The following is a 26,290-nucleotide window of genomic DNA, read 5'->3' on the forward strand; positions in this document are numbered from 1 at the left end:
AATGTTAAGGTAGGAAGATTATTTCTAACCGTGTTTCCTAAAGCATCCAATTCCATCAGTATGTGATCCTGTGTTCAGGAGTAGTAGTTGCTGGTCCTTATGAGCTGAAATTTTTTTGTCATTTATTTGAGTACTTTTTTGTTTTAAACCCTAGCTGATGTGTTCTTGGGTGAGTAGTCCTTTCTACACTGATTAACACTGAGCAATCATTAAGTGACTGTACATTGGAAACAGAATACACTATAAGATCTATGTGCACCACACATGAGACACCCAACCAATAGATTGTGAGCTCGAGGTGCTAGGTTGTGCTTTATTTCTGTGACTCTCTTGTCTTGGGGTGGGGCTGGGGCTGAAGAAGTGGCTCAGTGGTTAAGAGTGCATAGTACTCTTAGAGAGGACCTGAGTTCAATTCCTAGCACCTATAACTCCAGCTCCAGAGGAATCCAGTACCTCTGGTACCCTGGGCATGTGCACTCACACACGAGCACACACACGCACACACTCATTAGGAAAAAAATAAAACTCTTATGGGCAAGCAGGATGGCTCAGCTTGTTATGCAAGCCTGAACCCATATAAAGGTGGAAAGAGAGAACCAACTCCCCAAAAGTAGCTTTTTACCCTCTACGTGAGCTCTATGGCACTCACACTCACACAGACGTCATACACACATGCAGGATGATATGATGCATACAGTTTTAAAAAAAAGAACTTCTTGAAAACGATGCCTGTTTTCAGGTAACTTGGCTGCTCATGTGTCTGTAACAGGGCCACAGTGTTACGCAGCAGTAGGGCTTGGCTCCACGTCATCCTTTTGCTCTAGCTTCATATCTATCTCTCTCACAGAAATAAAGGGAAGCCAGAGTAATTACCCGATATTTACATTATTAGAAGACACTATTTTTAGTCCTGGAAATCGAGTGTAAGTGGAGAGGGAGGCAGCAATGAGGGCAATCTGAGAAGTTAAAACCAGAGGCACGGTTGTCCTCTGACCCCTGCAGTCCTGCGGTACATGGGTAATGATTGGAGTCAGCTGTGGTCAGTTCTGGTGCTTTCAAATGCCAGAATCCATGAACAAGGTGTAAGAGATTTGGTTTAAGGCCTTCACTTCCTACAGCTTCTGCACAGCATTTTTGGTTGTTGTTTTTTGTTTTCTTTTTTTTGTTTGTTTTTTTGTTTTTGTTTTGTTTTGCTTTTTGAGACAGGGTTTCCCTCTGTGTGGCCCTGGCTGCCCTGGAACTCATTGTATAGACCAGGCAGGCTGGCCTCAAACTCTCAGAGATCCACTTGCCTCTGCTGGCATTAAAGGTGCTAGCCACCACCACCTGACTAGCAATATTTTTTTCCTTAATAAATCTTTATAACAAGTCTTTTTCTCCTGACTTTTAGCTTATAACACATTCTGTGCATTATTGTCAGCAGATATCTTTATAAAATACAGGTACATATTATAGCTCTCCCCCACTGGCTCCGTTTGACCTTCAAACTTGAATTAGGGAAAGCGTGTAGGCAGACAGGAGCATGGTAACATTAGAGCAGCATGCCCTTCTCTAAGTGTTTGTGCAAGCATCAGAAGGTATCCTTTTCGGCATATTTCACTACAGAATAACGTTAGTAGGCTACTCTGCTAATCGGTGATCCTACCACCCTCCTCACCTTTTAATATGTGTTTGTTTGTTTGTTTGTTTTGTCTAAATAGCCTGGACTGGCCTCAAACTTGAAATCCTCTTGCCTCAGCCTCCCGAGTGCTGTGATTAGTTAGAGGCAGGCATCACCAGGGTTGGCTCAGCACAGTGTCAGTGTCTGTGTTTGGGCTTGGAAACAGCCCCTAATTTAAAAAGACACTGACACAGGCCTACTTCCAATCTGAGGATCAGCCCTCCTGTGTTCTATGGAAGGACACTGAGTACCTCCTGTGGATTGTGGAAGCCACTGTGAACCAGCCTCTGCATGAGTAATTTCCAATAACATTTCATCTGCCTTACATTTATTCTTGCATTTTAAGTTCTCTTTAAAATCACCTCATTTGCCTGAGACTCAGAGAAAAGTATATTTTTGTTTTTATGAATCTTTTCATCAGAAGTTTTATTATTTTTTATTACTTTTATTTATTGTGTGCCACACCACACAGGTAGAGATTAGAGGACAGATTGTGTGAATCTGTTGTTTCTTCCTACAGTGTGGGTTCTGGGGATTGAACCCAGGTAATCAGACTTGGTGGTGGGTGCCATCCACTGAGCCATCATTAGAGCCATCAACTCTAATACTAAATTGCTTTTGTTCTTTGGAATAATCCAACAGAAAGAGAAAGCAGATAATCTGGTAATCATTCAGCAATGAAACTTGTTCTTACTGTAGGAAACGCCAGCCAGGAGATGAAAGCCCTGTGATGTCCTGTCAGACTTCCATCAGCCACCGAAGCAACTCCAGAGCTGGTGCTTGGGAAAACCCAGAAGCCCCATCTGCCCTGGCTTGTCACTGCTGACTTCTGTGAACTAAAATGTTTGTGTTTTATTTTAGTGACGCTGTACGCCTCCTGCATCCTCCTGGGAGTGTTCTTGAACAGCAGCGTTCCTATATTTTTTGAGCTTTTTGTGGAAACTGTCTACCCTGTTCCAGAAGGAATTACTTGTGGAGTTGTCACTTTTTTAAGTAATATGTTTATGGGAGTGCTTCTATTTTTTCTCACATTTTATCATACAGGTAAGAATTTGATTCCTTTTATTTGCTTTCTAGCTGTGTTATGAGACAGGTTTGTAGAACTGATGGATAGGGGACCTACGAAGAGAATTCCCACTAAAGCGTATTACTTGATGTAAGCTTTCACATGCCAATAAAATGATAACCACGGTTTTTTTTTTTTTTTTTTTTAAGTGTGCCCACAGGCACCCCCACCCCCCACCCCTAGAGTGTTCAAATTAAACTAGGTGGAGAGGATTGTCGTTTGTTTTCCTGTCTTCTCAGCCCACCCCCAGCCAGTCGATTCCAACACTACTTTAAAATGTGCATAGACGCTGCTCTCTGAGCACAGAGTGTAAATTAGTGTCAGGGGCATGTGGTCCAGGGTTTTGGGGACAAATGAGAGGAAGTCAGTAAGCTGAGCTGTTCTCTACAATGGGACACTCCAGGAGGCCACGTTGTTTATAGGGAACTTCTGACAAGCCTATAATTGAAATAATAACCGCGTTAACCTCCATGTCCAAAAAAATACATCTTCAAAACTTTCAAAGCAACAAAGCAAACGCATAACAACTTGAACTTCTAGCTGGAAAATCATTATGAGAATGATTTTCATATGTGATTAACGACAAACTAGATGGCCGCTGTCAGTCAGTGTTGCACATAAAGGGTTGTGTATACTCCCTCTGGTTTGGGCTCAGTTTACTGTCAGGGGAGAGAACTTTTGAGTAGTCATAGCCTTTTCTTTTCCATTTCCAGTCAGAAAACACCACCTGTAGAGAGGACATTTGCTTTTTACACAGTGCCCTGCGGCTGTTGTGTTACGGCCTTAATTCACTTTAGATGTGTCACAGTGGAAATGAAGGGGCTGTCGCCTCTTTGCATGGCAGAGCATCAGAGCTAGCGTGTGCCCCTAGCATGATAGAAACAATTTTCCAGCTGACGGGCCCAGGGTTACTAAGTGGTCTGTGCAGCCTAGCAGAACGTGGTTTTTCCTGTCAACTAGAAATAGAGTTTTTCCTCAGGTAACAAGAGTTGATGCCGATTGGTGTCATTCCCCAGTGGATCTCTTTTCTTGGTCTCTAGTATAGAACAGATACATACTGATCAGTGTAAAACTGCTTCTTCTCCTCAGTTTCCCATTCCTATGGGGGCGGGGGGTGGGGCTGGACCCTGGACACTTGGCTAAGAAAAGTTTTATTTTACTCATTGCTTTGGAGGTCCCATGTATGATGATGTATCACTCTGATGAGATCTCATAGGGCATGGTGAGAGACACAAGATGTCATCACTGGGCAGGATGACAGGACAAGGATGGGGGGGCACAGTTACAATTTCTCACTGGAGTCCACCTCTCAAAGGTGCAGCACACACTGGGGCTGTGAGTCCAGCACATGGCCCTTACGGCCCAGTCCATGTTCTCACACCGCAGCCTGCCTCCTGCAGGGGAGTGCTGAGTGATTGCTGTCCATTGCGCTTCTAGGTCCAGCAGCAGCTTTTGATAGAGCTGCAGGGATTGACACCTGGCCTCACTTAGCTGTAACTCTCATGCCTCGGATTTAAAGTGACCAGAAAAGCACTGAGCACCATTTCTACTAACCCCTGCCCTAGTGATGATTCCTGCTAACCCCTGCCCTAGTGGTACCTGCCCTACCAGGAATTTTATCTGGCTGGGAGAACACCATCCTCTGTTAGTCGGTGCTTGCTGATCATGTGTTTTTACACACATCTGAACAGCTGGTGCAGGGTTTCTACCTAACCTCTTGGCTGCTGTGAGCAAATAAAACCTTGGTAATAATTTTAATCTACCAAAATGATTTCCAGACAGAAAACTTTGAGTAAATGCTGATATGTTGGTAGTGGGTGTGTGGGTAGGTAAGAGAGCACACTGTGTACACACCTCGGAAGTGTGCATTGTTTTTTCTTGGTAATTGACTCATTGATGGTACAGTGTGAATGAGCATGCTTCTGTCCTAGAGAAGTGAGCCCCGTGAGTATGTGAGACCCCAAGCATGGTTAGTGTGACCCTTGTTGAAATCCCTTTACATACAGTTAGCTGACTCTGCCCTGCAAATCCTGGCCTCAGAGTGCTACATGCTTTAAGACTTTAGGATAAACTGAAAATCTACCAATTCTATGAAACGGTTTCCTCAGATCACTCCTAGTACTGTAGCCCAGTGCCCTAAACATTCATATAATAGACTTGATGAGCTTTGAGAAAGCAAGTGTGGAAATGGCATAATTCTGTAACTTTAAGATGAAAACTCATCTGGGAAGTAGATGTGAAGATCCAACTACCATTGCCCTCTGGTATGTCCTGAGTTTGTTGTTGTTTTAAGAAAGCCTGGGTTTCATTCATTCATTCTTGTTTTAAAGATACAGTCTCACTGTATTGCCCACACTTGTCTCAGACTCCAGGGCCCCAGCCACCCTCCCGAGTACCGACACTGACAGAGAATGCGTCCCCATGCCTGGCGGAAACTTGGATTTTGAGCATTGTGAAGAGCTGTGGTTTTTAGCATTCCTCTCAAGGAAGTACACTGCTTCCTTGACAGGGTTCTTTCCCACCCACACTGAGCTGTCTGGCGACTGTGTTGAATAATATTTCAAGGCTGTGCAACTCTCTCCCAAATGAACACGTCAGATCAGAATGCCTTGCCTAAGGATGGCCTCCTCCTGTGACTGCGTCCAGGTCAAGGCCACTGCTTTTGTGGAGCCCTGGACCATAGAGCGTTTCACTTGTGCCTTGGCACATGGAACCATATCAGAAATTTTTAGCACACACAGTGCAGAGGTGCTGTGGGGTGGGGGTGGGGGTTGGTGTGTGCACACACAGTGCAGAGGTGCTGTGCGGGGTTGGTGTGTGCACACACAGTGCAGAGGTGCTGTGCAGAGCTCATGCAGAGGGAAAAGTGGACTTGAGGATGAGGCTGCAGTGTGGTAGACATTGGGAAGCAGCTCCTGCCAGGGTATGTTCATAGTCCTGCCTTCCGGCACAGATTGCTGTTTTCTCCAGTGGGAGGAATGGGAAGGATTGTAGGAAACTGCTCGGCCAATCAGATAAAAGAGTTAAGAATGCAAATATTTTGGTGGATTGGATGCCAATCAGTTATATTGTGTGACACCAAGCTTGGAAGGTCAGGGGTTTGTTAACTTGACAACTTAGACAGATTGAATGTTTGAGGGGGTCTCTCTGCCCCCTGCTCCCCCCAGCTGTGGTTTCTATGAATAGTTTTCAGTCAGGAGATGCAGGTACTCCCCTGCCTCTGACCTTTTGCTTTCTGAAAAGGGAAGTGTTTTTAAAGAACATTCGCTGTTTGTTGAACCAAGTGAATTTCTTCAAAGTGGACTTGACTTTTCAGAGAGACACAGTAATGAAACAAACATCTGAACCTGGACAGAAGGGATAATTTCACCCTCTAATGAAATAAATGTTCAGCTTTGGCAATATTGGACAAATTCCTCGCCAGAAGGAGAGCCCAAGCTAAGTCAGTCATGGCACATGTATTGCTTTCCTTTCCCATAAATTAAAGTCACTGATCTATAGAAGATGCCCTTGTGAATCACACGGTCAGGTGTCTGCTTCCTTTTAGCTGTTCACAGTGTGGCCTTCAAGTCAGAATACTCGGGGTTAGTACAGCCTGTGCTTTCAATGTTCAGTCCCTCCTCTAACTGCTTCGTCTTGCCTAGGAAAATTATCATCAGCAATCCAGGCTGTGTATTTAATATAGAAGCAGAAGATGCCCAAGTGTCCTTCCAGGGACTATGAGGATGAAGACAGGATGCTAGGGGCCAGAGCTTTCTCTCAGTGTTTAGGTTCCATGAAATCCAGGTAGAATGCAGCAGTCAGTTTGGCAGAAAATGATGGTGGGGTCCACATTATGGGATGGCAAGTCTGACTTTAACTGCAGTCCACATCTGTTTACATTATGGGATGGCGAGTCTGACTTTAACTGCAGTCACTAAGAGGTGAGGATGCTGCTTTCTGAGCACAGTATAGAGAAAGTCACATCACTCCTCTTTACCAGCAGGTTGGTTCCTGATGCTGTCCAGCATGGGTTGCTCTCTTAGGCTCTGAGTTGTGGGTAAAATAAAGCAGTGATGTGAGGGTTCTAGGATGACTCTGAGACTGAGACTGCATTAGCATTTTAAGGAAGACAAAGGGAAAGTGTAAAGTGTAAAGTGTAAGGAAAGGAGGGAAGAAGGAAAAAAATCATACCCATGTTTTCCCATTGGAACTGATGACGTTAGACTAGAGAAGTTGTCCCCAACCACCATTGACAAGCTCTTCATGCCAAGAAGTTGCTCTCCCAAACTGGGGGTTGGTGGGCAGGTAGGGTGGTGGCAGTCACAGTTGAGTGACAGCAAACACCTGGGAATGTCCTGCTACTCCTAGTATTTTTTCAAGCTGATCGTTGATGCCATTAAATCAGGTAACAGTCAAATCACTTTTGCAGGTTTCCCACTGAATGGCATAACCCATGAATATTTGTGGTAATGGGAAAAACTAGAAAAGATAAATACAGTGGTCTCACTAGGAGTAGAAATGGTCAATTCTTGAGTGTTTTACCTTATTTTCCACATATTCTAATTCATTTTGCAATGGCTACTTTTTAATATTTTTTTGTTGAGAAGTACATAAATCCACCAAAAGAATACAAGAAGGTTGTCTGACAGTAATTGAGGAGGTGGGGAGACAGCCCGGTGTGTTGCTGTGCAAACATGAGGCGCTGACTTTGATTCTCAGGGCCCATGTGAAAAGCAAGGCATGGTCACATGCATCTGTAACTCCAGCGCTGTGGAGGGCAGAGACAGGAGGATTGCTGCGGTTTGTGGACCACAGTGTAGCTGCTAAAACAAAAACCTCAGGAGTCCAGGTTCACTGAAAGGCCTTGTCTCAGGGGGATAAGGCAGAGTATGGCAGAGAAGGACCTGACCTCTGGCTGTGTGCACACCTATACTCATGTGTGTGTGCGCGAGTGTGCCTGTGTGTGCATATAAATAAAATAAAATGAGGTAATTGTTCTCTTTACCTAAGACCTCCAGATATTTCTAAACAGACACAAGAGGGCACTTAAAAAACAATTAACAAGCTACACTTAAAGTGATCAATTTTTTCCCCTTTCAGTTAATAGATTGATTTTGTAACCAAAGTCAAGGTGTATTACATTGATGAAAAGTTGTTAACACATCGATTGAATATTCCACATGGAAGTCAGGTGATACACACATCACGTGTGTAGTGAAGTGGCTTCCAGGTGCTTTTGTTATATGTGCTTTGGAAGGCAGAGCAGGTGCAGCTGATGCAAAAATACTTAAAACTGCTTTTTTTTTTTTTTTTTCTTTTTTCCTTACAGAGTTGTCTTGGTTCAACTGGTGCCTTCCCGGGTCATGTCTGCTCAGTCTTCTCCTCATTCTGTGCTTCAGGGAATCCTATGACAGACTCTACCTTGATGTAGTCGTCTCGGTTTAATGCCACAGACTCTCGGGACTTCAAAGGGACTGCACGTCAGTGCTGCTTGGAATTTGCTTGGAATTGCACATCTAATGGGAGGAAAGGAGAAGAAACTTCTTTCACAGGTTTTGTTAGGTTACAGAATCTCACATTAATTTAATGACTACTGGGTAACAATGATGCAGGACTTGAGTGTCGTGGGAGTTTGAAGCCTCTGTGGACCGCACACCGTGCTGGCAGCACATCTATGCTGGGCTCTGGAGTAGGGATGTGACATCTCACATGGGATACACTGCTCACGTAAGTAGCCCCTTGTGTGCGGTCGTGACAGTGCTAACCTACTGACGAGCTGAATTACGAGAAGAAGACTGGGCGCCCGTTCCGTGAAGATGACTCCTCCCAAGCACACGGCAGAAGGAGACACGCCACTAACTTCTAAAGACGTTTAAACCCTGTATCAAATTTTAATTAAAAATAGCCGAGCTGTATACCAGTGATAGGACTTAGCCACATGTACACTACGTGTTTTTCTAATAAAGCCATTTCTTATATGACTCCTTATTTTTAATCAGGTTGGAAGCCTTTTGCTGTCTTTGGGCACAGGCACTGCCTCATCCCCACTAGCCCTGTTTCTGTGATTACAGCATCAGTCACAGCAGCAAGGTGACGAAATGCCTGATAGGGTTGCATTAACTGTTGTGTGAAAAGTGTAATTCCGTTATGATTTGGCACTTTGTTAAGGATTAAATGAGAGTCACACGAAGCATGAGTGTCTGCAGCACCTTGTAGTAGCACACGTGTAAAGTCCAGCCACCACTGTTATTTACCAGCTTAGATTGTATTTAAATGACCCCCATTTGAAAAGAACAGTGTATAACATTGAAGGTTTCAGATCTGTGCGTGATTTCTGATTGAGCCCTTGTGTTTAGATTGTAATATACTCAATGCTAAATGAAGTCATTGTATTTGATTGGACAACACTTTGCCAATACCTATTTCTTTCTATAAATAATGGATTTTTTAAAAAAACAGACTCATCAGATGACTCTTGGACCTATCTTTCACTAGGTCATAGCATTCTCTGTGATCGGCCTGTGGCACTTGACTGCTCATGGTTGCAGAGCTCTTCTCACACAGAACCAGACCTTTCCCAGACTTCCAGAGCAGCAGCAGCCTTTACTGTCTGTCTCCCCGTCCCCCTTCCCTTACATGAAATAGAAACTCCATTGCCAGCCATTCTCCACGCATGTGGAAGCCGGCTCCTAGGCAGGGCAGTACTGACTTCAGCCCACCCTGTGCACCATTGCTCACCCGCAAGTGCACCTCTCACCACAATTTCAAGTTGAAGGCCATGCACCAACTACCTTGGCCTTGAAGGAGAAGTCTAGGACTGCCTAGTATCTTCTGAGGCCTTAATTGTGAAGTGAGAAATGCAAAGCCCTCGGATTTCACACCTGTCTTCAGCCACCTCTGCATCGATGCATTGCTGCCACGTTTCCCATTCTACCCAGTCCGTTCCCTTAGCAGCAAGGACGGAAGGAAGAGCCTGTTAAAGAGAGGAAAACAACCCTGCCCAGCCAGGCTTAGCTCCGCTAACTTATCCTCATCCTTCCTACAGTGAAACAGAGGCGGAATTCTGAAGTTGACGGGAAGCTTGTCACTGTGGACATGCAAAATAGCCACCAGCTCCCATTCAGGGAGGAGAGAGAGAGCAGAGGGAAGGGATGTGAAGTGTTGGACGGTGCTGTATAAAATCTGCTATAAAAAGACTTCTGATGAGGAACACTTTAATTAATGGTTAACTCTACTTTTAACACAAAGTACAGAATAACGCTTAAAAAATATAGCCTAAAATAGCTAATGACTTCAAGGCATTTCAAATGGATGCGTTGTACCAACCAGTAGCTCTTCCCTTCAGCAACACCAGAGGTGAGGCCAGTCAGCTCATCTTAGCTGTGCGACCCACCCGTCCAGCAAACAACTGCTGTGCTCACACGTTGCAACTTTCATAGGGCATCCAGTCCTGGGGAGACGGTACATTATGTACTCGAATGCTGCAAACCCTATCATTCCTAGTGGTCGACACATACTAGCTTTGTCCTTGTCTCATGCCGGAAGAAGCCTTAGCCCTCCACCAGTCTGAGCTCTCTGTACATTTATAGAAATGATCCTAGAAAAGTGAGTTACCTTGACAAAAAGACTAGAGTCATCTAATGTCTGTGGGGATCTGTTCCAGGGTGCCCTTGGATATTCAAGGTCTCTGTAGAAAATGAGTTAGTATTCACATATTGCCCCCCCACACACACACACCTCCAAGGTATTTGAAACCATATCCTAGAATATTTGAACTACCTAGTCCAATCTGTGAGTAAGCAGCTATGCTGTGTTGTTAGGAAGTAAGAAAAAAGTCTATACATGCTCATTTCAGTTTTCTTTTTTTTAAATCTTTCAGATGTGTGGTGGCTTGAGTCCATGGATGCAGAAATGGAGAGGGGCACTATAGTGACAGATGCAGACCTGTATTTTCCATGGAGAGAGACACTGTAGTGACAGATGCAAACCTGTATGCTTTCCGCCTACCTCACAGCACTACAGCTTAATTTAAAATGCTTAGGATATCCATGAAGTTTCACAGGTCCAGAAGGGAGGGGCTGCAGAGTGCCTCAGCTGCCACCCACCCCGTGGGAAGTACAGGGTCGGAACTCCCGTCGATTGGTTCTCTCATACAGTTTGAGCCGTGTGACAGGCACTCTAGCCTGTCTGCAGTCTTACCTCGCAGGGACTTTATGCGAAGATTCTAATGAATAATTCAGCCCTCATAAGCGTGCCTACAGCATTATTAATTGGTGAGGACATGCTATCGTCTAAGCTCCCTGTGGCTTATCAATTAATACTTCACAGTTCATGGGAAGAAGTGTTTTTAATATGATCCATGGTAGAGATGTAGGAACAAGATAATTACACAGATGCGTTTCCCTGCAAGAAGGAATTCACAAGAGGGAACCAAGTACACATGTAATTTTGCATATTTAACTGCATATGGCCTAAGGGCCAGGTCTTCTCCTGGATCATATATTCATGTTTAATTATTGAAAATGTTTACAGCTTGCTTTTAATGAAGCCTGTCTAACGAGGGATCCAGGCTAAGGGACTTGAAGTTGAAGAGATTAAATCCCCATCTACTTATCTTTTAATTGGTTTTTTAAAAACCCTTATTTTTACTAAAATTGAATACTCATCTCGAATTCTGCCTGAACACCAGCTTTATTTATAAATCAAGATCAAACAAAAATACATAGCAAATTTGCCTTCAGTTAGTGCCAAATCTCACATTAATTTCATATTTGTTCTTGAACTACTAAGTACAGGGGTTACTATGGTCATGTAAAAGCTTTGTCCATGAGGCCGTGGGTGCACCTCAGTGGTAGAGCTCTTGCCCAGGGTGCACACGGCCCTGGGTTCAGTCTTCGGCACCAAAACAACAAAAACCCTGTTACGTTGAATACAAAACTATAACACATTTGAGCAGACTTAGAAATACAGAAAAGATAGAATTTCTTATCGTCATATAGAGGCGGGTGAGATAAATCTTACCTGTGACAGCAGTTTGCTAGTCAGTTAGGAAAAATAGTACAGGGAAATGGTAGGATACTCTACAACAGAAGTTTATAGTGGGTTGTGCAGGCCCATCAAGAGCATGAACCAGAGTCCCCAGTGCTTGTAGAGATGTGTACCTGGACAGGCATCTTGGCTGTCCTGAGAACTCAATACCCTCCTGGCTCAAGTGGAAACTCAGACTGGGAGACAGAATGCCAGGATACCAGGAGAACCCAAAGGGTGCTATCCCTGGATGGGAGATGCCAGTGAGAGAGGCTGAGGACACACAGGCAACTAGTCCTAGCTCTAAACTCTTTCTGGGTCAGGGCTGGAACAATGCCAGCCTCATTGCATCCTGCGGATTCCTGGAGCGCCAGCTTGTTCAGCTTGCCTGCCGTACCTCAGCTTTCTGCACTATGGATGACTGTGCCCTCGGCTCTGTGCTCTCGAGGATGTCTCACTTCCCTGCACTGACTTCTTGTCTACTTGACTGATGCCTTTCCACAGCCTTCCAGGAGAAAGCAGTCTCTCTGAGGAGCAAACAGGCAGCAGTCACTGTCCTCTCTCCTGAACAGGACACTGACCCAGAACAAATCTCAGGAAAGCCAGGCAGAGATCAGTTTTTCACAGCACGTCTTAAAAACTAGACTACCTCAATGAACTGGGAGTTTCGGGGTTCTACAGACGGGCATTGTGGTCATCATGGGTTTTAAATGATGAGCTCATTGCTTGATTGGTCCTTTGGATGTTGCCTTACAACTAGGTAGGCCTCAAATCAGCACACATGCCCCAAACTCCACTGGCCTTTCCATTAATCAAGGCAGGGAGAGAGGGGGGCAGGGGGGAGGGAGAGTATATGTGTGTGTATTTAATTCAAAATGCATTTAATGCATTTCTGCACCTTTTAGCCAGATCAAGTATAAAAAGTGAAAACAACATGTAGCATGGACACAACAAATTATTTTAGCTCCAAACGTGGGGTCAACACATTGCAAGGCTGGGGCTTACTAGAAAATTCCAATGCTATGGTGTTCCCTGGCTGCCCCTCTGAATCCTCTCATTTATGAGCAAAATGGTCAGGTGTACGGCTCTTTGGTTTACCTTAATCTTAGAAAGCAATACTCCTTTTAAACAACTACAGGGTTTTTTTTTTTGTTGTTGTTGTTGTTGTTGTTTTATTTTTTTTGTTTTTTTCTTTTTTTAACATTATTAGAGTTATTTTTAATGGTTATAATGAAGCCAATTTTCTTCACAAAGAATCTACAGGAAGATTTAACACTGTATGATTCTTGGGTACAACCAACAAATTAATATAGATTAACTATCTCACAAGTCCCACCAAGCACTGACTTTTGAGTTCACAAATTTTGAAAATACACTTTAAAAAACACCCTCCAGTCACTGTTCACAAACCCAGTTGCTTTCTTAAAGCAAGTTCCAGAGTTCACAGGGTTCTATGCTTCCAAGGAACTCCAGATCCTGGCAGTCATTAGTCCTCCTCTTTCTCAATGTCTTTGCATTAATCCACGCCATCTGCCTGGCCAGGTACCTGTCTCTCGCTGACATCACAGTTTCCTCATTGCTCCGCTTTGCAAACTTGCTCAAGGCCTTGGGGGGGGGGGTTCGATTGCTCACTTCCCTTCTCTTGTCTTTCCTCTTCCAGTCTGTGTTTTGTTGCTAGTGATGTTTCAGAACGAGAGGGCTTCTCTTGGTCCCCATTGTCCTTTTCCATGTTTCTTACTTTGTTGGATCTTTCCTGGTCAAGAAACTCGTCCTTTGGTTTAGATCTTGGGCTGCTTTCCCTTCTGTCTCGATTTCTTTCTTGTTTTTCCATCTCTGTGTATCTACTGTTGTTTTCATATCTTTCCTTTTTTCCTTTCATATGTTCTTCTTTCTCTTTGCTTTTCTTTTCTTTCTCATTGTATTGGTCGTGGTCATTCCATTGTCTGTTTTTGTCTTGTTCTCTAGAGGAGTATTTCTCCCTTTTCCATTCTCTGTCCTATCTTTCTCTCTGCTCCCCCTCAGATTATCTTCTTTTGCTCATGCCTCTTCCGGTAGTGATCTTTGTGATCGGTTTCTCTGTGCCTGTGAGAACTCTTTTCTTTCCAGTGGCTGTGGTCCATCTGACAGCTCTCCTGCTCTCTGGCCTGCCTGTCCTGGTGCTGACCTCCCTTTTGGTCATTTCCTCTTGACTTGGGACTTCTGGAATGGTGCTTAGCACCATGTCCTCTTTCTTCACTAGAGGATCGTGAGTGGGTCCGATTCTTGTGATGCTTGGGGTACTTCTTAGTGTCTTCTTCCCTTCTGTGGCTGACTTTATTTTCTCCCCTTTCAATCATCCTCACTGTTCTTAGTGTTAAAATCGCTATCAGCATCTGGGTTTCCTCCCTCTCCACCAGCTTGGAGAAGGCAGTTCTGCTGCAGTCTGTCCTCTGAATTTGCTTCATCAGAGTAACCAACCCCTAGGCTTCTCTTCTTTTATTCCAGTCCTGGCTTCACGGAAGCTGGACTTAGGAACTGCTTCTTCACCAACGGCTTGATTTAACAGGTGCCTATAAAATCCACTAAGATCTTTCTGCTTGGTCACATCCAGTTGTGCTTCCAGGGCAGCCGCCTTCTTTTCTCTTTCCTCCTCTTCAGCTCTTTCTTCTAGGTTTTTTTTTTTTTTTTTTTTTTTTTAAGCAGATGTTACAAATGCCTCTTTGTCATCAAATTCTCCTTTTCCATCTCTCATTCTCTCTTTCATTCTTTTTTCCTGTTCCTTTTTTCTGATCTCCACTGCTTTTAGTAAGTTGTGGATATATTTGGGCTTCCGGTCCTTCCCCAGCAGCAGCTTGGGATTGCTTTCTTCCTTCTTTTTCTGCATTTCATCATAGATGCTGTCATACTCATACACAGTGGAATCTTCTGCAAGGGCTTTCTGAATCTCCACTTTGGTTCGTTTCATGGCCTGTTTCTTAGCAGCTTCCCTCTGAAGGCTTTCGCTCACGGAGGTCTCATCGTCATCATCAGAATCATTCCCAAATACTGATGGTTTTTTGCAAAACTCGGTGCAACGGCTGTGTTTTCTTTGGCAAAATAAACCCATACTGCTTTTGTCTGTGAGCATGTCCCATCACCGTAGGTTGCTCACTTGCTTTGTCTTAGCGCCTCTGAGAATCCTCATCAGATTCAACTCAGACCGTTTCTGGGGGTTTTGCCTGCCGGGACCGTCATCTTGTTCCCGTCCCCACTGGACGTGGGCTGATACGGATGTGACTCTGACCTTTTTTTGTTTTTTTCGAGACAGGGTTTCTCTGTGGCTTTGGAGGCTGTCCTAGAACTAGCTCTTGTAGACCAGGCTGGTCTTGAACTCACAGAGATCCGCCTGCCTCTGCCTCCCAAGTGGTGGGATTGAAGGTGTGCGCCACCAATGCCCGGCACAACTACAGTTTTTAATTGAGGTCTGTCTGCCTTGGCTTGCCTTTCCATTTACCCAAAGGACTATGGGTGAAACCGATGATCTTATTCGACCTTCTCAGTCTACAAATAAACAAGCAGAGAGAGACTGTTGAGGGAGATTGTGGCTGCATGCTAACGACCCCTGGGCTCTGGGGCCTGGATTCTTTTCACAAGTCTTGGAATTCTTTTTTTGTTTGTTTGTTTTTTATTTTTGTTGTTGTTTTGTTGTTGTTATTGAGACAGGGTTTCTCTGTATAACAGTCCTGACTGCCCTGGAACTTGCTCTGTAGACCAGGCTGGAAGTAATTCTTTTAAATAAATTTTCTCTCACTTCTGAAGTTTTGGAGAAACATACAAATGTATGACTATTATAAAACACTCAGGGCAAGAGTGAAGCGTTGTAGTGACCCCTCAAAAATTTTAGCAGACCTTGCCACCAAATTAGTAATATACCTTGAGATTATTTAAGACTATGTACTCTGCTGTTCTACTTAAACCTGTTTTAAGTTTAATCTTCGTCTAAGAGAACACTGCAACCGACTTTACTATGCCTTCAATTTTCAAAGCAATCAGCTTTTACAACCTAAGCTAATGCATAGCTTTAAGCTTTGGTTATGTTCTCTTCTATGCCTCTGATCCAGGATAATGTATGTGTGTTGTAATCCCTTACTGAAAACATCAAGCTGATTGGGAGCAACCTTAAAACTAATACTTGCCATAAATACTGTAAACAACATGGATAGAGATTGATAATGTCTGTTTGCTTATCTGGGTTAATCTGTTAAAGATTTCTGTAAACTGGGTGTGGTGGGTGCACACCTTTGAACCCAGTACTGGGGAGGCAGTGGCAGGTGAACCTCTGTGAGTTCAAGGCCAGCCTGGTCTACATAGCAAGTTGAAGATCATCCAGGGATCCATAGTGAGACCCTGTCTGTGTGGTTACATGGATATGTATGGAAATATAGAATCCAGTGGTCTGCTGAACTGGTTCTCCTGGCTTTTTCTAGAGAAGCGTTGGTTAATGTAGGCCTTTCCACACAGCTGGTTCTGTCCTCACAAGCTCTAGCTTTTCTGAGATTGCAATGTGAATTCTAGTGTGCACACTCCTGTTTTCTTACCAAGAAGACAGTTTCTGTTCTTGCTCCCTCACAGCCAAAGAGTGTGACCAACCCCCAAATCCAAACTGGTCTCCCTCACAAGGCTTGATTTCCTGGCTTTCTTGTCTCTGAAGAGGCATGCAATACAGCAGAGAACAGGACACTGAAACAGTGTGTGGCATCACGTGTATTTAAAATAATAGCTCATTGCAGTCCTTACCGTTTTGCCTGTTGCCTTCCCTAGCCACCCAGCTCCTCAAGCATCAGCAGACTTCTTCTCCAGAGCAAAACAAGAACTTGGTTTTACTTGGTCCCTTCCTGTGTGTGTGTGTGTGTGGGGGGCACTATAGGCCAACAAGAGAGTTTCACATGCTAGGCAAGGACTGTGGGACTGAGCTACAACCAGCCTTTTTCTTGAGATAATGTCTCACCAAGTTGCTCAAGCTGGCCTTGAACTTGAAATTCTCCTGCCTTAGCTCTCTGAGTACCTAGGGTGACATACATATGATCCTGGACCCAACTTGGTTCATTTTCTCTCCAGTCTTCCCTTTCATCCAACTTACTCCTTTCTGGTTGGTCATTCTTAAACTATTTCTGACCCTGCTTAGAAGCAAGCTGTGTGAAGCTAGATGACCAGCAGTAGAGAGCTGGCCTTACTATTTCCTCGTGGCCTAGACTATAGAGGATACAGGGCACAGGCCCTCGAGCTTCTGGCTCTCATGCCAGGCCTAGTGACTTCAGCTATCTGACCTTGAGCAATCCATTTCTCATTTATACACAAATCTAAAATGAGGGGTTAGACAGTGATGCGTCCGGGGATTTCTTCTGCTTCAGAAATCCCAGTCCATGCATATTGCTGTGTTGGAAATGACTGAGGCATCCTCACTCTATAGCCTAAAGAACTTTCCAGTGCTGTCATGTTCATTAGCAAAGTGGTGCCCTCTCCCCCGGTACCGTGTACCTGAACACATGAAATGCTGTGCTGTGTTCACTTACAGCAAGAAGAGGTGGCTTTCTGGTATCTGTGGCAGAAGATAAGCTTCAGGTGCTGTTTATCTTCCCAAAGGACTTTATTATGAATGCAGGATTTATTAAATTTATCAAATACAGTAAGAGAAATATCTGCCACCTGATGTTGAGATAGCATTCTGGCAAACAGGTAGAAATATTGCATTTGCTTACTGGAGTCAGACCAAGATGGATTCCTGTTCTTTGGTTTGATTCATTGTGAGGTGGCCTGAGCTTCCAGTTGCAGAAATCAAACTGTCAGGTCAGACAGAAAGGCTGGTCCTTGAATGTGTCTCTAGGGTTCTGGCACTGAATCACCGTAAGGTGCTTGGCAGCAATGACTGAGATCTGAAAGGCGGAAATCTCCCAACCAAGCCATGGGTTGAAGTGTGCTCCATATGCTGGTGTCAGTGACTGGAACTCTACCTCAATTCTAATGTGGGCACACAAGTTGCCAGGGACAGATATGAACCCAAATTTGGAGTGTTTGGTGTATCTGGGAAGGGCAGGAAAACAAAACATCTTTTGGGACCATCCATACTCAGGATGGACCTTCTCGTCTCACCCAGTCCTGTCTGGAAATGCCCTCACAGACATGCTCCAGTCTGGCTGAAGATGACAACTGAGCATCACAAGCCGAGAGGTCTTTTGTGCCCAGCATCCTTGAGGCTTTGAGCAGGAGGGCCTGTTCTCTCTGAGATGCTTCTCTCCCCTCTAGAATGGGACAGTGAGCAGAACCCTCTAGTTCATATCACAAGTCACACCCACAGAAAGTAAAGAGGACTGGAGGGTAATGCCTCTTTAAAAATGCTTTTGTTAATTCTTGGAGAATTTCATATAATTCTTGATTATGTTCATCCCCCTGCTCTAACCTCTCCCCTACCTCTCTACCCACCCATACAACTTCATGTTCTTCATGGTCACCTCCTCCCCTCCCCCATCAAGTCCAATTTGTGCTGGCTGACTACTCCTGGATGTGGGGCCCACATGGGGTGTGGTTGATAGACCAAGTCAGTTGAAGAAAACTGGCCCTCCCCTCCCAGCAACAATCAAATGCCCATAGCTCCTTGGCTAGAGTTGGAACTTCATGCTCTACTCCTTTCTCCAAGCTGGGATTTGGCTGGCTTGGGCTTAAGCAGGCCTTGTGCATTCTGTCACAATTGCACTGGATTCATATGTACATCTGGCCTATTGTGTCTGAAAACAGTTTCCCTGGAGTCGTCCACCACCACTGGTTCTCGCAGTTTCGCTGCCCCCTCTTCTACACAGACCCATGAGTTCTGAAGGAGCCATGGGACATAGATGCCCCAGTTAGAGCTCCGTGGAATGCAATAACTTTGTTTCATTATTCTCTAAATCCAAGCATAAGAACACAACCAACAACAGCCAGGGCAATATGTCCCTTCCAGAGCCCAGCTATCCTATAACAGCAAGACCTGAATATCCCAGCTTGCAGCTGAAGCACAAGAAAATAACCTTAAAACCAACTTTATGAAGCTTATAGAGGTCCTTAAAGAGGACGTGAAAAAATCTTAATAGAAATAGAATAAAGAAAGCACAAATTGAGGGAATTCTGGAAATTGAAAAATCACCAACAGAATACAAGAGATGAAAGAGAGAATCATAGGCGTTGAAGATACGATAGAAGAAATAGATTCATCAATGAAAGAAAATGTTGAATCTAAAATATTCCTAACACAAAACATCAGGATATCTGGGACACTATGAAAAGACCAAACCTAAAGATAATAGGAATAGAAGAAGAACAATCCCAGCTCAAAAACCCAAATAATATATTTAACAAAATCATAGAAGAAAAATTTTCCTAACCTAAAGAAGGACTTGCCTATAAAGGTTCAAGAAGCTTACAAAACTTTATAGTAACAAAGAAAGTGTGCGTGTGTGCACAGATGTTCATGAAGGCCAGAAGAATGTGTTGGATCCCTGGAGCTGGAGACACAGTTGAGAGCCATGAAATGTTGATGCTGGGAACCAATCTCAGATCCTCTGCAAGAACAAGTGCTCTTAACTGTTGAGCCATCTCACCAGCCCCCAAAATTCTTAGATACAGTGAGGAAATGTCAAATAGGCAGATTACAAATACAGCAAAAGGGGGAAATTCCTGCTATTGGTCTCAGATGCTATCTGATAGCTTTCTCAGCTTTTAGGTTAGTGAGGTGTTTGCTAGTACATTCCAAAAGAACTTACTCAATAGTCAGATGTTAGGTCAAATGGTGAGGTAGCTAGTGAGTGACTATAGTGGCTGAGATAGCCCAAGACAATTCAGCCCTGAATCTGTAACATTCCAACACCTCACAACTGTTTGAGGTTCTTATAGATGTCCAACCTAGGTACTACTTTTATGCTGGGAACTTCAGTTAATTTCAAGAAAAGGTTTTTCTGTTCTGCTAAATTTCTATTGAGTTAAGACACTGGGGTGGGGGTGGGGTGCATAGAATCAACTTGGGCCCAAGGTATCCAATCCTTCTGTGTGCTTCCAAGGCTGGGAAATCTGATGTTTTCTTAGGGAAATGGAAGCTGTTGGTGCTAACTGTAAGTTCCTGCAGAACTCAACTGCAGACATACTAAGAGCAGGTACTCTGGTGGCTTTGGAGTTTCTTTTCTAAGGGGAAATTGAATTGTAACAAAGGCTCATACTAAAAGGAGGTATTTTAACCCACAGAGCTTAGGATGTCAATCTCCAGATAGGAGGGGGTTCCTTTTGGAGCTGAGACCACAGGAGTTCTTCAGACCTCCACCTTTAAGAGAGCCTTCCATCCCTGAAGGCTATCGATGTCCCTGTCTCCTGCGCCTTTTGAGAGTTTTTAAAAAATAAATAAAAGACATCAGTTCCCACAGAAGATTATGTACCACAGATGTCCCCAGGTCCAGATTTACTTCCTCCCACAAGAAGGATACCCTTTTTGAAGCTGATAAAAATTATGTGTTGGGGAAATTCTTTCACCATCCCTCCTAAGACACACCCACAAGTCTCCAACAGAGTCACTCGGTTAGTCTACACACATAACTGCCTGCATCTGTCTCCATCTATGACTGGAGAAGTGCCTGGGAGAAGCCTTGAGAGGCGCTGCAGGGTCTCTGCCTTGGACAGAATGGGGCTGCTCGTGAATCCAGCTGACACGCGATGTGTGTGCTGCGTGGCTCAGCACTTCTCAGAGCTCACTAATTCACGTTGCTCTTCCTGAGTTAGTGCTGAGAAAAAAAGCGGGCCTGCCCCTCTCCCGAATATCTTACTGTCTTTGGCCATCCACTCCTGAGTCCTGAAGGACTCCAATCCCCAACTCCAAACCCCAGACAGACTCTTTTGTAACTTCACTTGTCCTTCTCAAGAGGAAAACAATGAAAATCAATTGTTGTCTCAGTCCTTACATCATCTTCTGTCTCAGAATGGCGGCGTCCTTCCTCATTCGCTGTGTTTACTAGGGCTTAATATAGATGACCCTTCCCACAAACCACAGGAAATGCTGCCTTCAGTCACCTGGAATTGTCCTTCTGTGTAATTGGGGAAAAGGTTACACTAATGAAGCTGATGCGGGCTCTCTTGGTTATATACTCATCAATATTCCTGCACCAGTGAGTTCTTTGTTACCTGGATCCCGCATAGCATGTTGTTTTCAAACTTTAATGTTTCTCACACAAACTACTTTCATCTTAAAGCAGGCTGTGATTTTCCATCTACTTTATAACACAATTTAGACACACAGAACACTTTAAAGCCAAGCATGGATTTCATCACAGCCAGTATTAAATGCCGGGGGGAAGCAGATCATGTAAAGATTTTTGGAAGAAGAAAAGCATGAGCATGGAGGAATCTGCATCCAGGAATTTGGCATATTTTTGGCTCCTGCTGTATGCTGGCCACTGGGTTTGATGCTGAGGATGCACAGAGAAGCCGGCTGGTATCCTGGCCTTTGCAGAGATTTGTATTCCAAGAAGCCTATTAAAACAAACAAACAAACAAAAACTTTAACTCAAAACCAACAGTCATCCCAAAGGACTATTGGAAACTTTGTGGCTCATCTCAGCTTGCTATCTGGGTTTCTATAGGTGATATTTCTCTCTTGGGGAAAATATCCTAAATCCCATTTTCTTAAGCTGTTAAAAACCCATGCTTGTTATTAATCAATGTGTGTGACCTTCACAGAGTAAAAAAGTGCCCCTGGGTGGCCTTGGGAGGGAAAGGCAGAGAAATCTGTTTCCATGGTTTGAAAAGAGGTGGAAGATTTTGAGGGAGCTCTAACAAGCTTCCAGAGATCTCAGAGCTGCCACTGTGCACTCGGGCATTGGATATGGTCCAGAAGAGCCTTCTAGCAAGAGGAAGCAGAGACTATGTGAGGAGGTCTATGAGCTGAGACCTCGGGGAAAGTCGTCATTGAGCTAGAAGCCAGACCCTAAGGCTTAAAGAGGAGCTTACTGGTAGAGTATGTGCTTAGCATGCATAAGGACCTGGGTTCAATTCCCAACAGCATCACAAGTTAACAAAATAAACCATAAGCCAGTCATGTAGACATATCTGTTGGGGCACCTACCCAACCCAAATTGGGGAGGAGTTTTGGAGGCATGTGTTGTGGTGGAAGCAGGCTCTGGGAAGCAGAGCCAAAATCTGGTTGCTTTTTTCCGCCTCACTGAATCATCTGTCCCAGCCTCCGGCTTCCAAGCACATCCTGCCTGAGCGTGTCTGGCTCCCTCGATGGAGATACTATGCCTCATTCTGGCATCTGCTGCTGTTCTTAGAAGTGTGAGCCTTCAAAGAAAGGGAGGAAAGTGAAAAAACAGTACCAGAGGAGACTGGTCAGGGCAGAGGACTCCAGAAGGGAGAGGGTGGCTGGAGCAGCCTCCATGTCACACTTCTTCCCACACTTAAATGTGAGCAGTTGACTCTAAGTCTCTAGGGGACTCTCAGAGGTAGGAATAGCTATCTGGGGACTCCAGGTGCCATGACTGGCACAGTGGAAGGGAATTGACACCCACCCCTGGAAGGCAGGTAGTGTGCATTGCCTAGCCTCCTAGGAACTGAGTCTCAAAATCCCCCCTCCAGAGGAACAGGCTGTGACTGAGGCCTTCCTCACTCTCTATGCTGTGTTCCATGCACACAGCTAGCTAACTCTCAGACTAACTCTTAGGTACAAAGAGATCTTGAGTGGTCCAGGGGTGTTACATACCAGAAAACTTGTCATCTCCTGATGTCAGACTTTTCCTCTTTCTCCATCCTCTCAGTTAAACCACCAGATGCAAACAAGAAGCCTGCCCAGTGGAGAGCACTCCCCTGTAGCCCAGGCACTTTGTTCTTCTCCTCTGTCCCCAAACCTTGGGGTACTTGGACTAACTTTGTGCCATTCATTACCTGGCTTTTCAGAGCTCCATGCTTTATTATAATCAGGATAAGAAGGCAGGCAGGACTAATAGGGCAAAAGGGGAAGATAATTGCAGAAAGAGAGGAGGCTGGGACATCCTCCTGCCACTTTCCTCCACACTGATGGACTGGGGGCCTTCTTCATTTCCATCTCCATCTCTTAGCTTTGAGCCCCCCTTGGGCCTTGGTTCTCTCTCACTCTAGTTCATTCCTTCCCTGCCTAACTCCTGGCTTCCTTGGAGCCTCTCACTTTCCGTGTGAAAGGACAGTCCTTTCCCACTGGGGACCTGAGTCCATTCTGAGAGTTGACAGAGGCTGTTGCCATGTGAAACAGCACACAGTATGAAGCAACTATACTAGACTCCCTACCTAGGGGATCTGAGTAGGGAGAAGGATCAGAACTGTCCCAGAGCTGTGTGGATCCTCTCTCCAGATTCATCCCAGCCCTAAGACCTGATTTAAAACACCCTGTGTGCCTGAATAAACTGCTGAATCAGTGTGAGAAATGGTACAACAGGGAATGACTGTGTTCAGGGAAGTTGCTCAAGCCTTTCCCTGTGGAGTCTTGTTCCCCAGAGACCAGGTACACTAGCCCTGGCACCTAATGGGTTGAGTAGTGGCAGAGTGTGGGGTGTTTATGATGAATTTCCATGGTGGTGCATACAACTTTGAAATGTTCCGTGTGTTTTGAAATAGTCTTAGCATGAAAAGATTGTATGACATTGTAATAAAAACATCTTTTTTTTGCATTTTGCTTTTGTAATATCTGGGGGTTGCTAGATTTTCATTTTCTGGCCAAGTATACTTTTGTAAGGGAATGTTGACATCTTGAGTAGTTTTATAGAAAACTATAGTTAACGTCAACTGTAAGCACTGATAAATATTGTTCACAAGCAATTTTTCTTCCTTTCAATCAGACTTTTTAAGGAACTGGGCCTTGGCAGAGCATTTTCTTTAAAATGCTGCTTCATTTTACACATTGTGAATACTGAAGAGTCTGAAAAATAAGGGTGCATTTAAAATCCCTGCGCTGTTACATTGTGGAGATGGTAATGTGTATTACTTTGCCAAAGTGGTAATTAAATGTTTAATGGTTCCGAGCGCCTAGTTCGGAATAGGGGGTCTAGTCATCGCTCATCGAGCCAAGCTTACAAACGGGGCTCCGTATCTTTGGAAAAATGCACTTTTGGGATGGCGATTTCCTCTTCACTTAGGAAATATGGTCATGTTGACATTATGGCTGTCTGCTTGTGGATCTGCAATAAATGTGTACTGAAAGCACTTGTGATAACGTGGTCCACGAATTTTGTTTTTAATCAAACTCCAAATGGCAGGAGAAGTGGAGCCAAAGCTCTCTGAGCATCCAGGCAGCAAGATGTGGTGGGAAAACACGGGTTGGAAGTGGAAGAAGCAGAGCCAGCTCCAGCTCCTCCTCCACCGGTGAGCCCCGAGACGGGAGAATCCCTTCCTTTCTGTCTTTGGAGCTCACCGGCCCTCAAGATCTCTTTGTACCCAAGAGTTGGCCTGAAAGCTAGCTAGCATGGAACACAACACAGAGAGTGAGGAAGGCCTCAGTCACAGCCTGTTCCTCTGGAGGGGGGATTTTGAGACTCAGTTCCTAGGAGGCAAATTGTCAAAATCAAAATGACACCACTTATGTCAAACCCTGACCAACAGCAGGGAAGGGCACAAAAAGAGGACCCTCACGTACAATTGTCCTGTATAACAAGAACTATCAGAACACTGCCAAGTGGGCCAAAAGGTGGCTAGCAAGTGCAAACCTGCAAGGCCCTAGGCTGTATCCTTAGCAACACACACACACACACACACACGCACACACACACGCACACGCACACGCACACGCACACGCACACGCACACGCACACGCACGCGCGCGCGCGCGCGCGCACACACACACACACACACACACACACACACACACACACACACACACACACAGTACTCCTGCTGTTCAACACCTAACTGTTCAGCCTTAGATAGTTGCTGCCTTTGGTGTTGATCCCCATAGCCAGCATGATTTTTTTTCCCAAAAGAATGAATTCAGTCTTTCTCATTTTACCTTCAAATGATTCCTCTTCCCCAACCTCCTTGAGTCTGCTCGTGGGGCATGTGAACCCCATTACAGTGTTCATTTCTGAGTGAGCTTCTGTTCTGTGGAGACTTCTTTTTGTCATTTAGGTTCATGGCACATGGGGTTGGATGACAGAGTAGAGTGGTGAACGTAAAGCACCTGGAAAATGTGGTTCTCCCACAGAGAGTGTTCGTTTTCATCTTTCCATTACTCTCAGGTCTCTCCCTGTCTTCAGCATCCACTCTTGGTTACATGAACGTAAGGTATCTCTCTCCAAGGTCATGCAGGAAGCAGAATTCTTGTCCTAATTTTTTAGGGGCCAGTTTTTCCGTTGTAAAGCAATACACAAGTATTGAGGGCTTTTAAACCATGGGTGTGGTTTTGCTTCCCTTCTTGCCATACTGTTTCAATACACTACAGGCTATGTTTGTGCCTTTGTATTAGTTCCTGCGCATTTCCCCAATGACAAGGTAACTGTCATTGTATTGCTGGGTATAACTTTGTCCTGAGGAGATGCATTCTGGGGCATACATGGTTGTATATTTATCCCCACCTTAGCTCCTAATGGTTTCCTTTGAAAAGATACCTAAAAGGAGAATTGCTTAGTTCATTTATGAGGGCTCTGGGCATCACTGTATCCCCACATTAATTCTCAGACCTATTAGGTTCTTCCAGCAAATGAGTCAGTCCTGCATGAGAGATCTGCTCCATTAGGAGAGGGTGGGGGTGCCATACCAGGCTCTCCTTGTGTTTTTTTTCTCCACTTCTCACAGTCACGTGACCCAGGAGGACGTGCCCAGGCTCATCTCTTTAGATCTTTCTCCCATAAAAACACTGGACCTGATGCTCTTTTAAACACTGTCTGCTCTGCCACAACTGGACTATGTACAGAGAGTGAGAAACTTGAAGCACTCAGTCCTAACTCAGATATTTGCATCAAAGCCTGCCACTCAAGGTTTGGGGAGCCATGCAGAAGAGATTATAAAAGCCAAAGATGATGGGTGAGTTCAAGAGAATAGCTTCTTCCAGGCACAGCAGGACTGACACACAGGCTTGCAGAGACCATGGCAGCATGCACAAGACCTGCACAGACTCCAGCCAGACAAAATCCCAGAATGGAGAAGGGAAAATGGATACAAAATCCCACCCTAATAAAGAGGCTATTTGCTGATACCCTCTGACAAAAGGAACATCTGTTTTCTCTAATGAAGTGTAACTGGGTATATCAGCTCCATACCTAGGAGTAATTGGTCAACACACAATTAATTCCATGTTTTTGCTTTGTGTGTGTCATACACATGCAAGCTCAAGCAGGCATGTGCACTTTTTGTTTTGTTTGACCTGTTTTGTCTTATTTTTTGTTTGTTTGGCTGCTTTTTAATTTAATTTAATTTAATTTAATTTTTTATGAGATAGAGTCTCTCTCTGTAGGTAGCCCTGGCTGTCTTGGAACTTAGTATGTAGACCAGGATGGCCTCAAAACTCCTAGAAGTCCTCCTGCTTTTGCTTCCTGAGTGCTGAGATTAAAGATATGCACCACCATGCC

General features: G+C 44.5%; 1 protein-coding gene and 1 pseudogene across 1 annotated transcript in view; one reads left to right on the forward strand and one right to left on the reverse strand.

Moving 5' to 3' along the window:
- The window catches only part of Slc49a4 (solute carrier family 49 member 4), a 72,989-nt gene extending 63,879 nt beyond the window's left edge, over nt 1–9,110 (forward strand). The window contains 2 exon segments of the mRNA XM_027412766.2: nt 2,522–2,704; nt 8,038–9,110. Coding sequence (XP_027268567.1) covers nt 2,522–2,704; nt 8,038–8,153 — 299 coding nt within the window. The 3' untranslated portion in view covers nt 8,154–9,110.
- Nucleotides 9,111–13,157: 4,047 nt separating this feature from the next.
- On the reverse strand, nt 13,158–14,783 carry LOC100766836 (annotated as a pseudogene).
- Nucleotides 14,784–26,290: the final 11,507 nt, after the last annotated feature.

This window comes from Cricetulus griseus, chromosome 4 (genome assembly GCF_003668045.3).
Source record: "Cricetulus griseus strain 17A/GY chromosome 4, alternate assembly CriGri-PICRH-1.0, whole genome shotgun sequence".
NCBI lineage: Eukaryota > Metazoa > Chordata > Mammalia > Rodentia > Cricetidae > Cricetulus > Cricetulus griseus.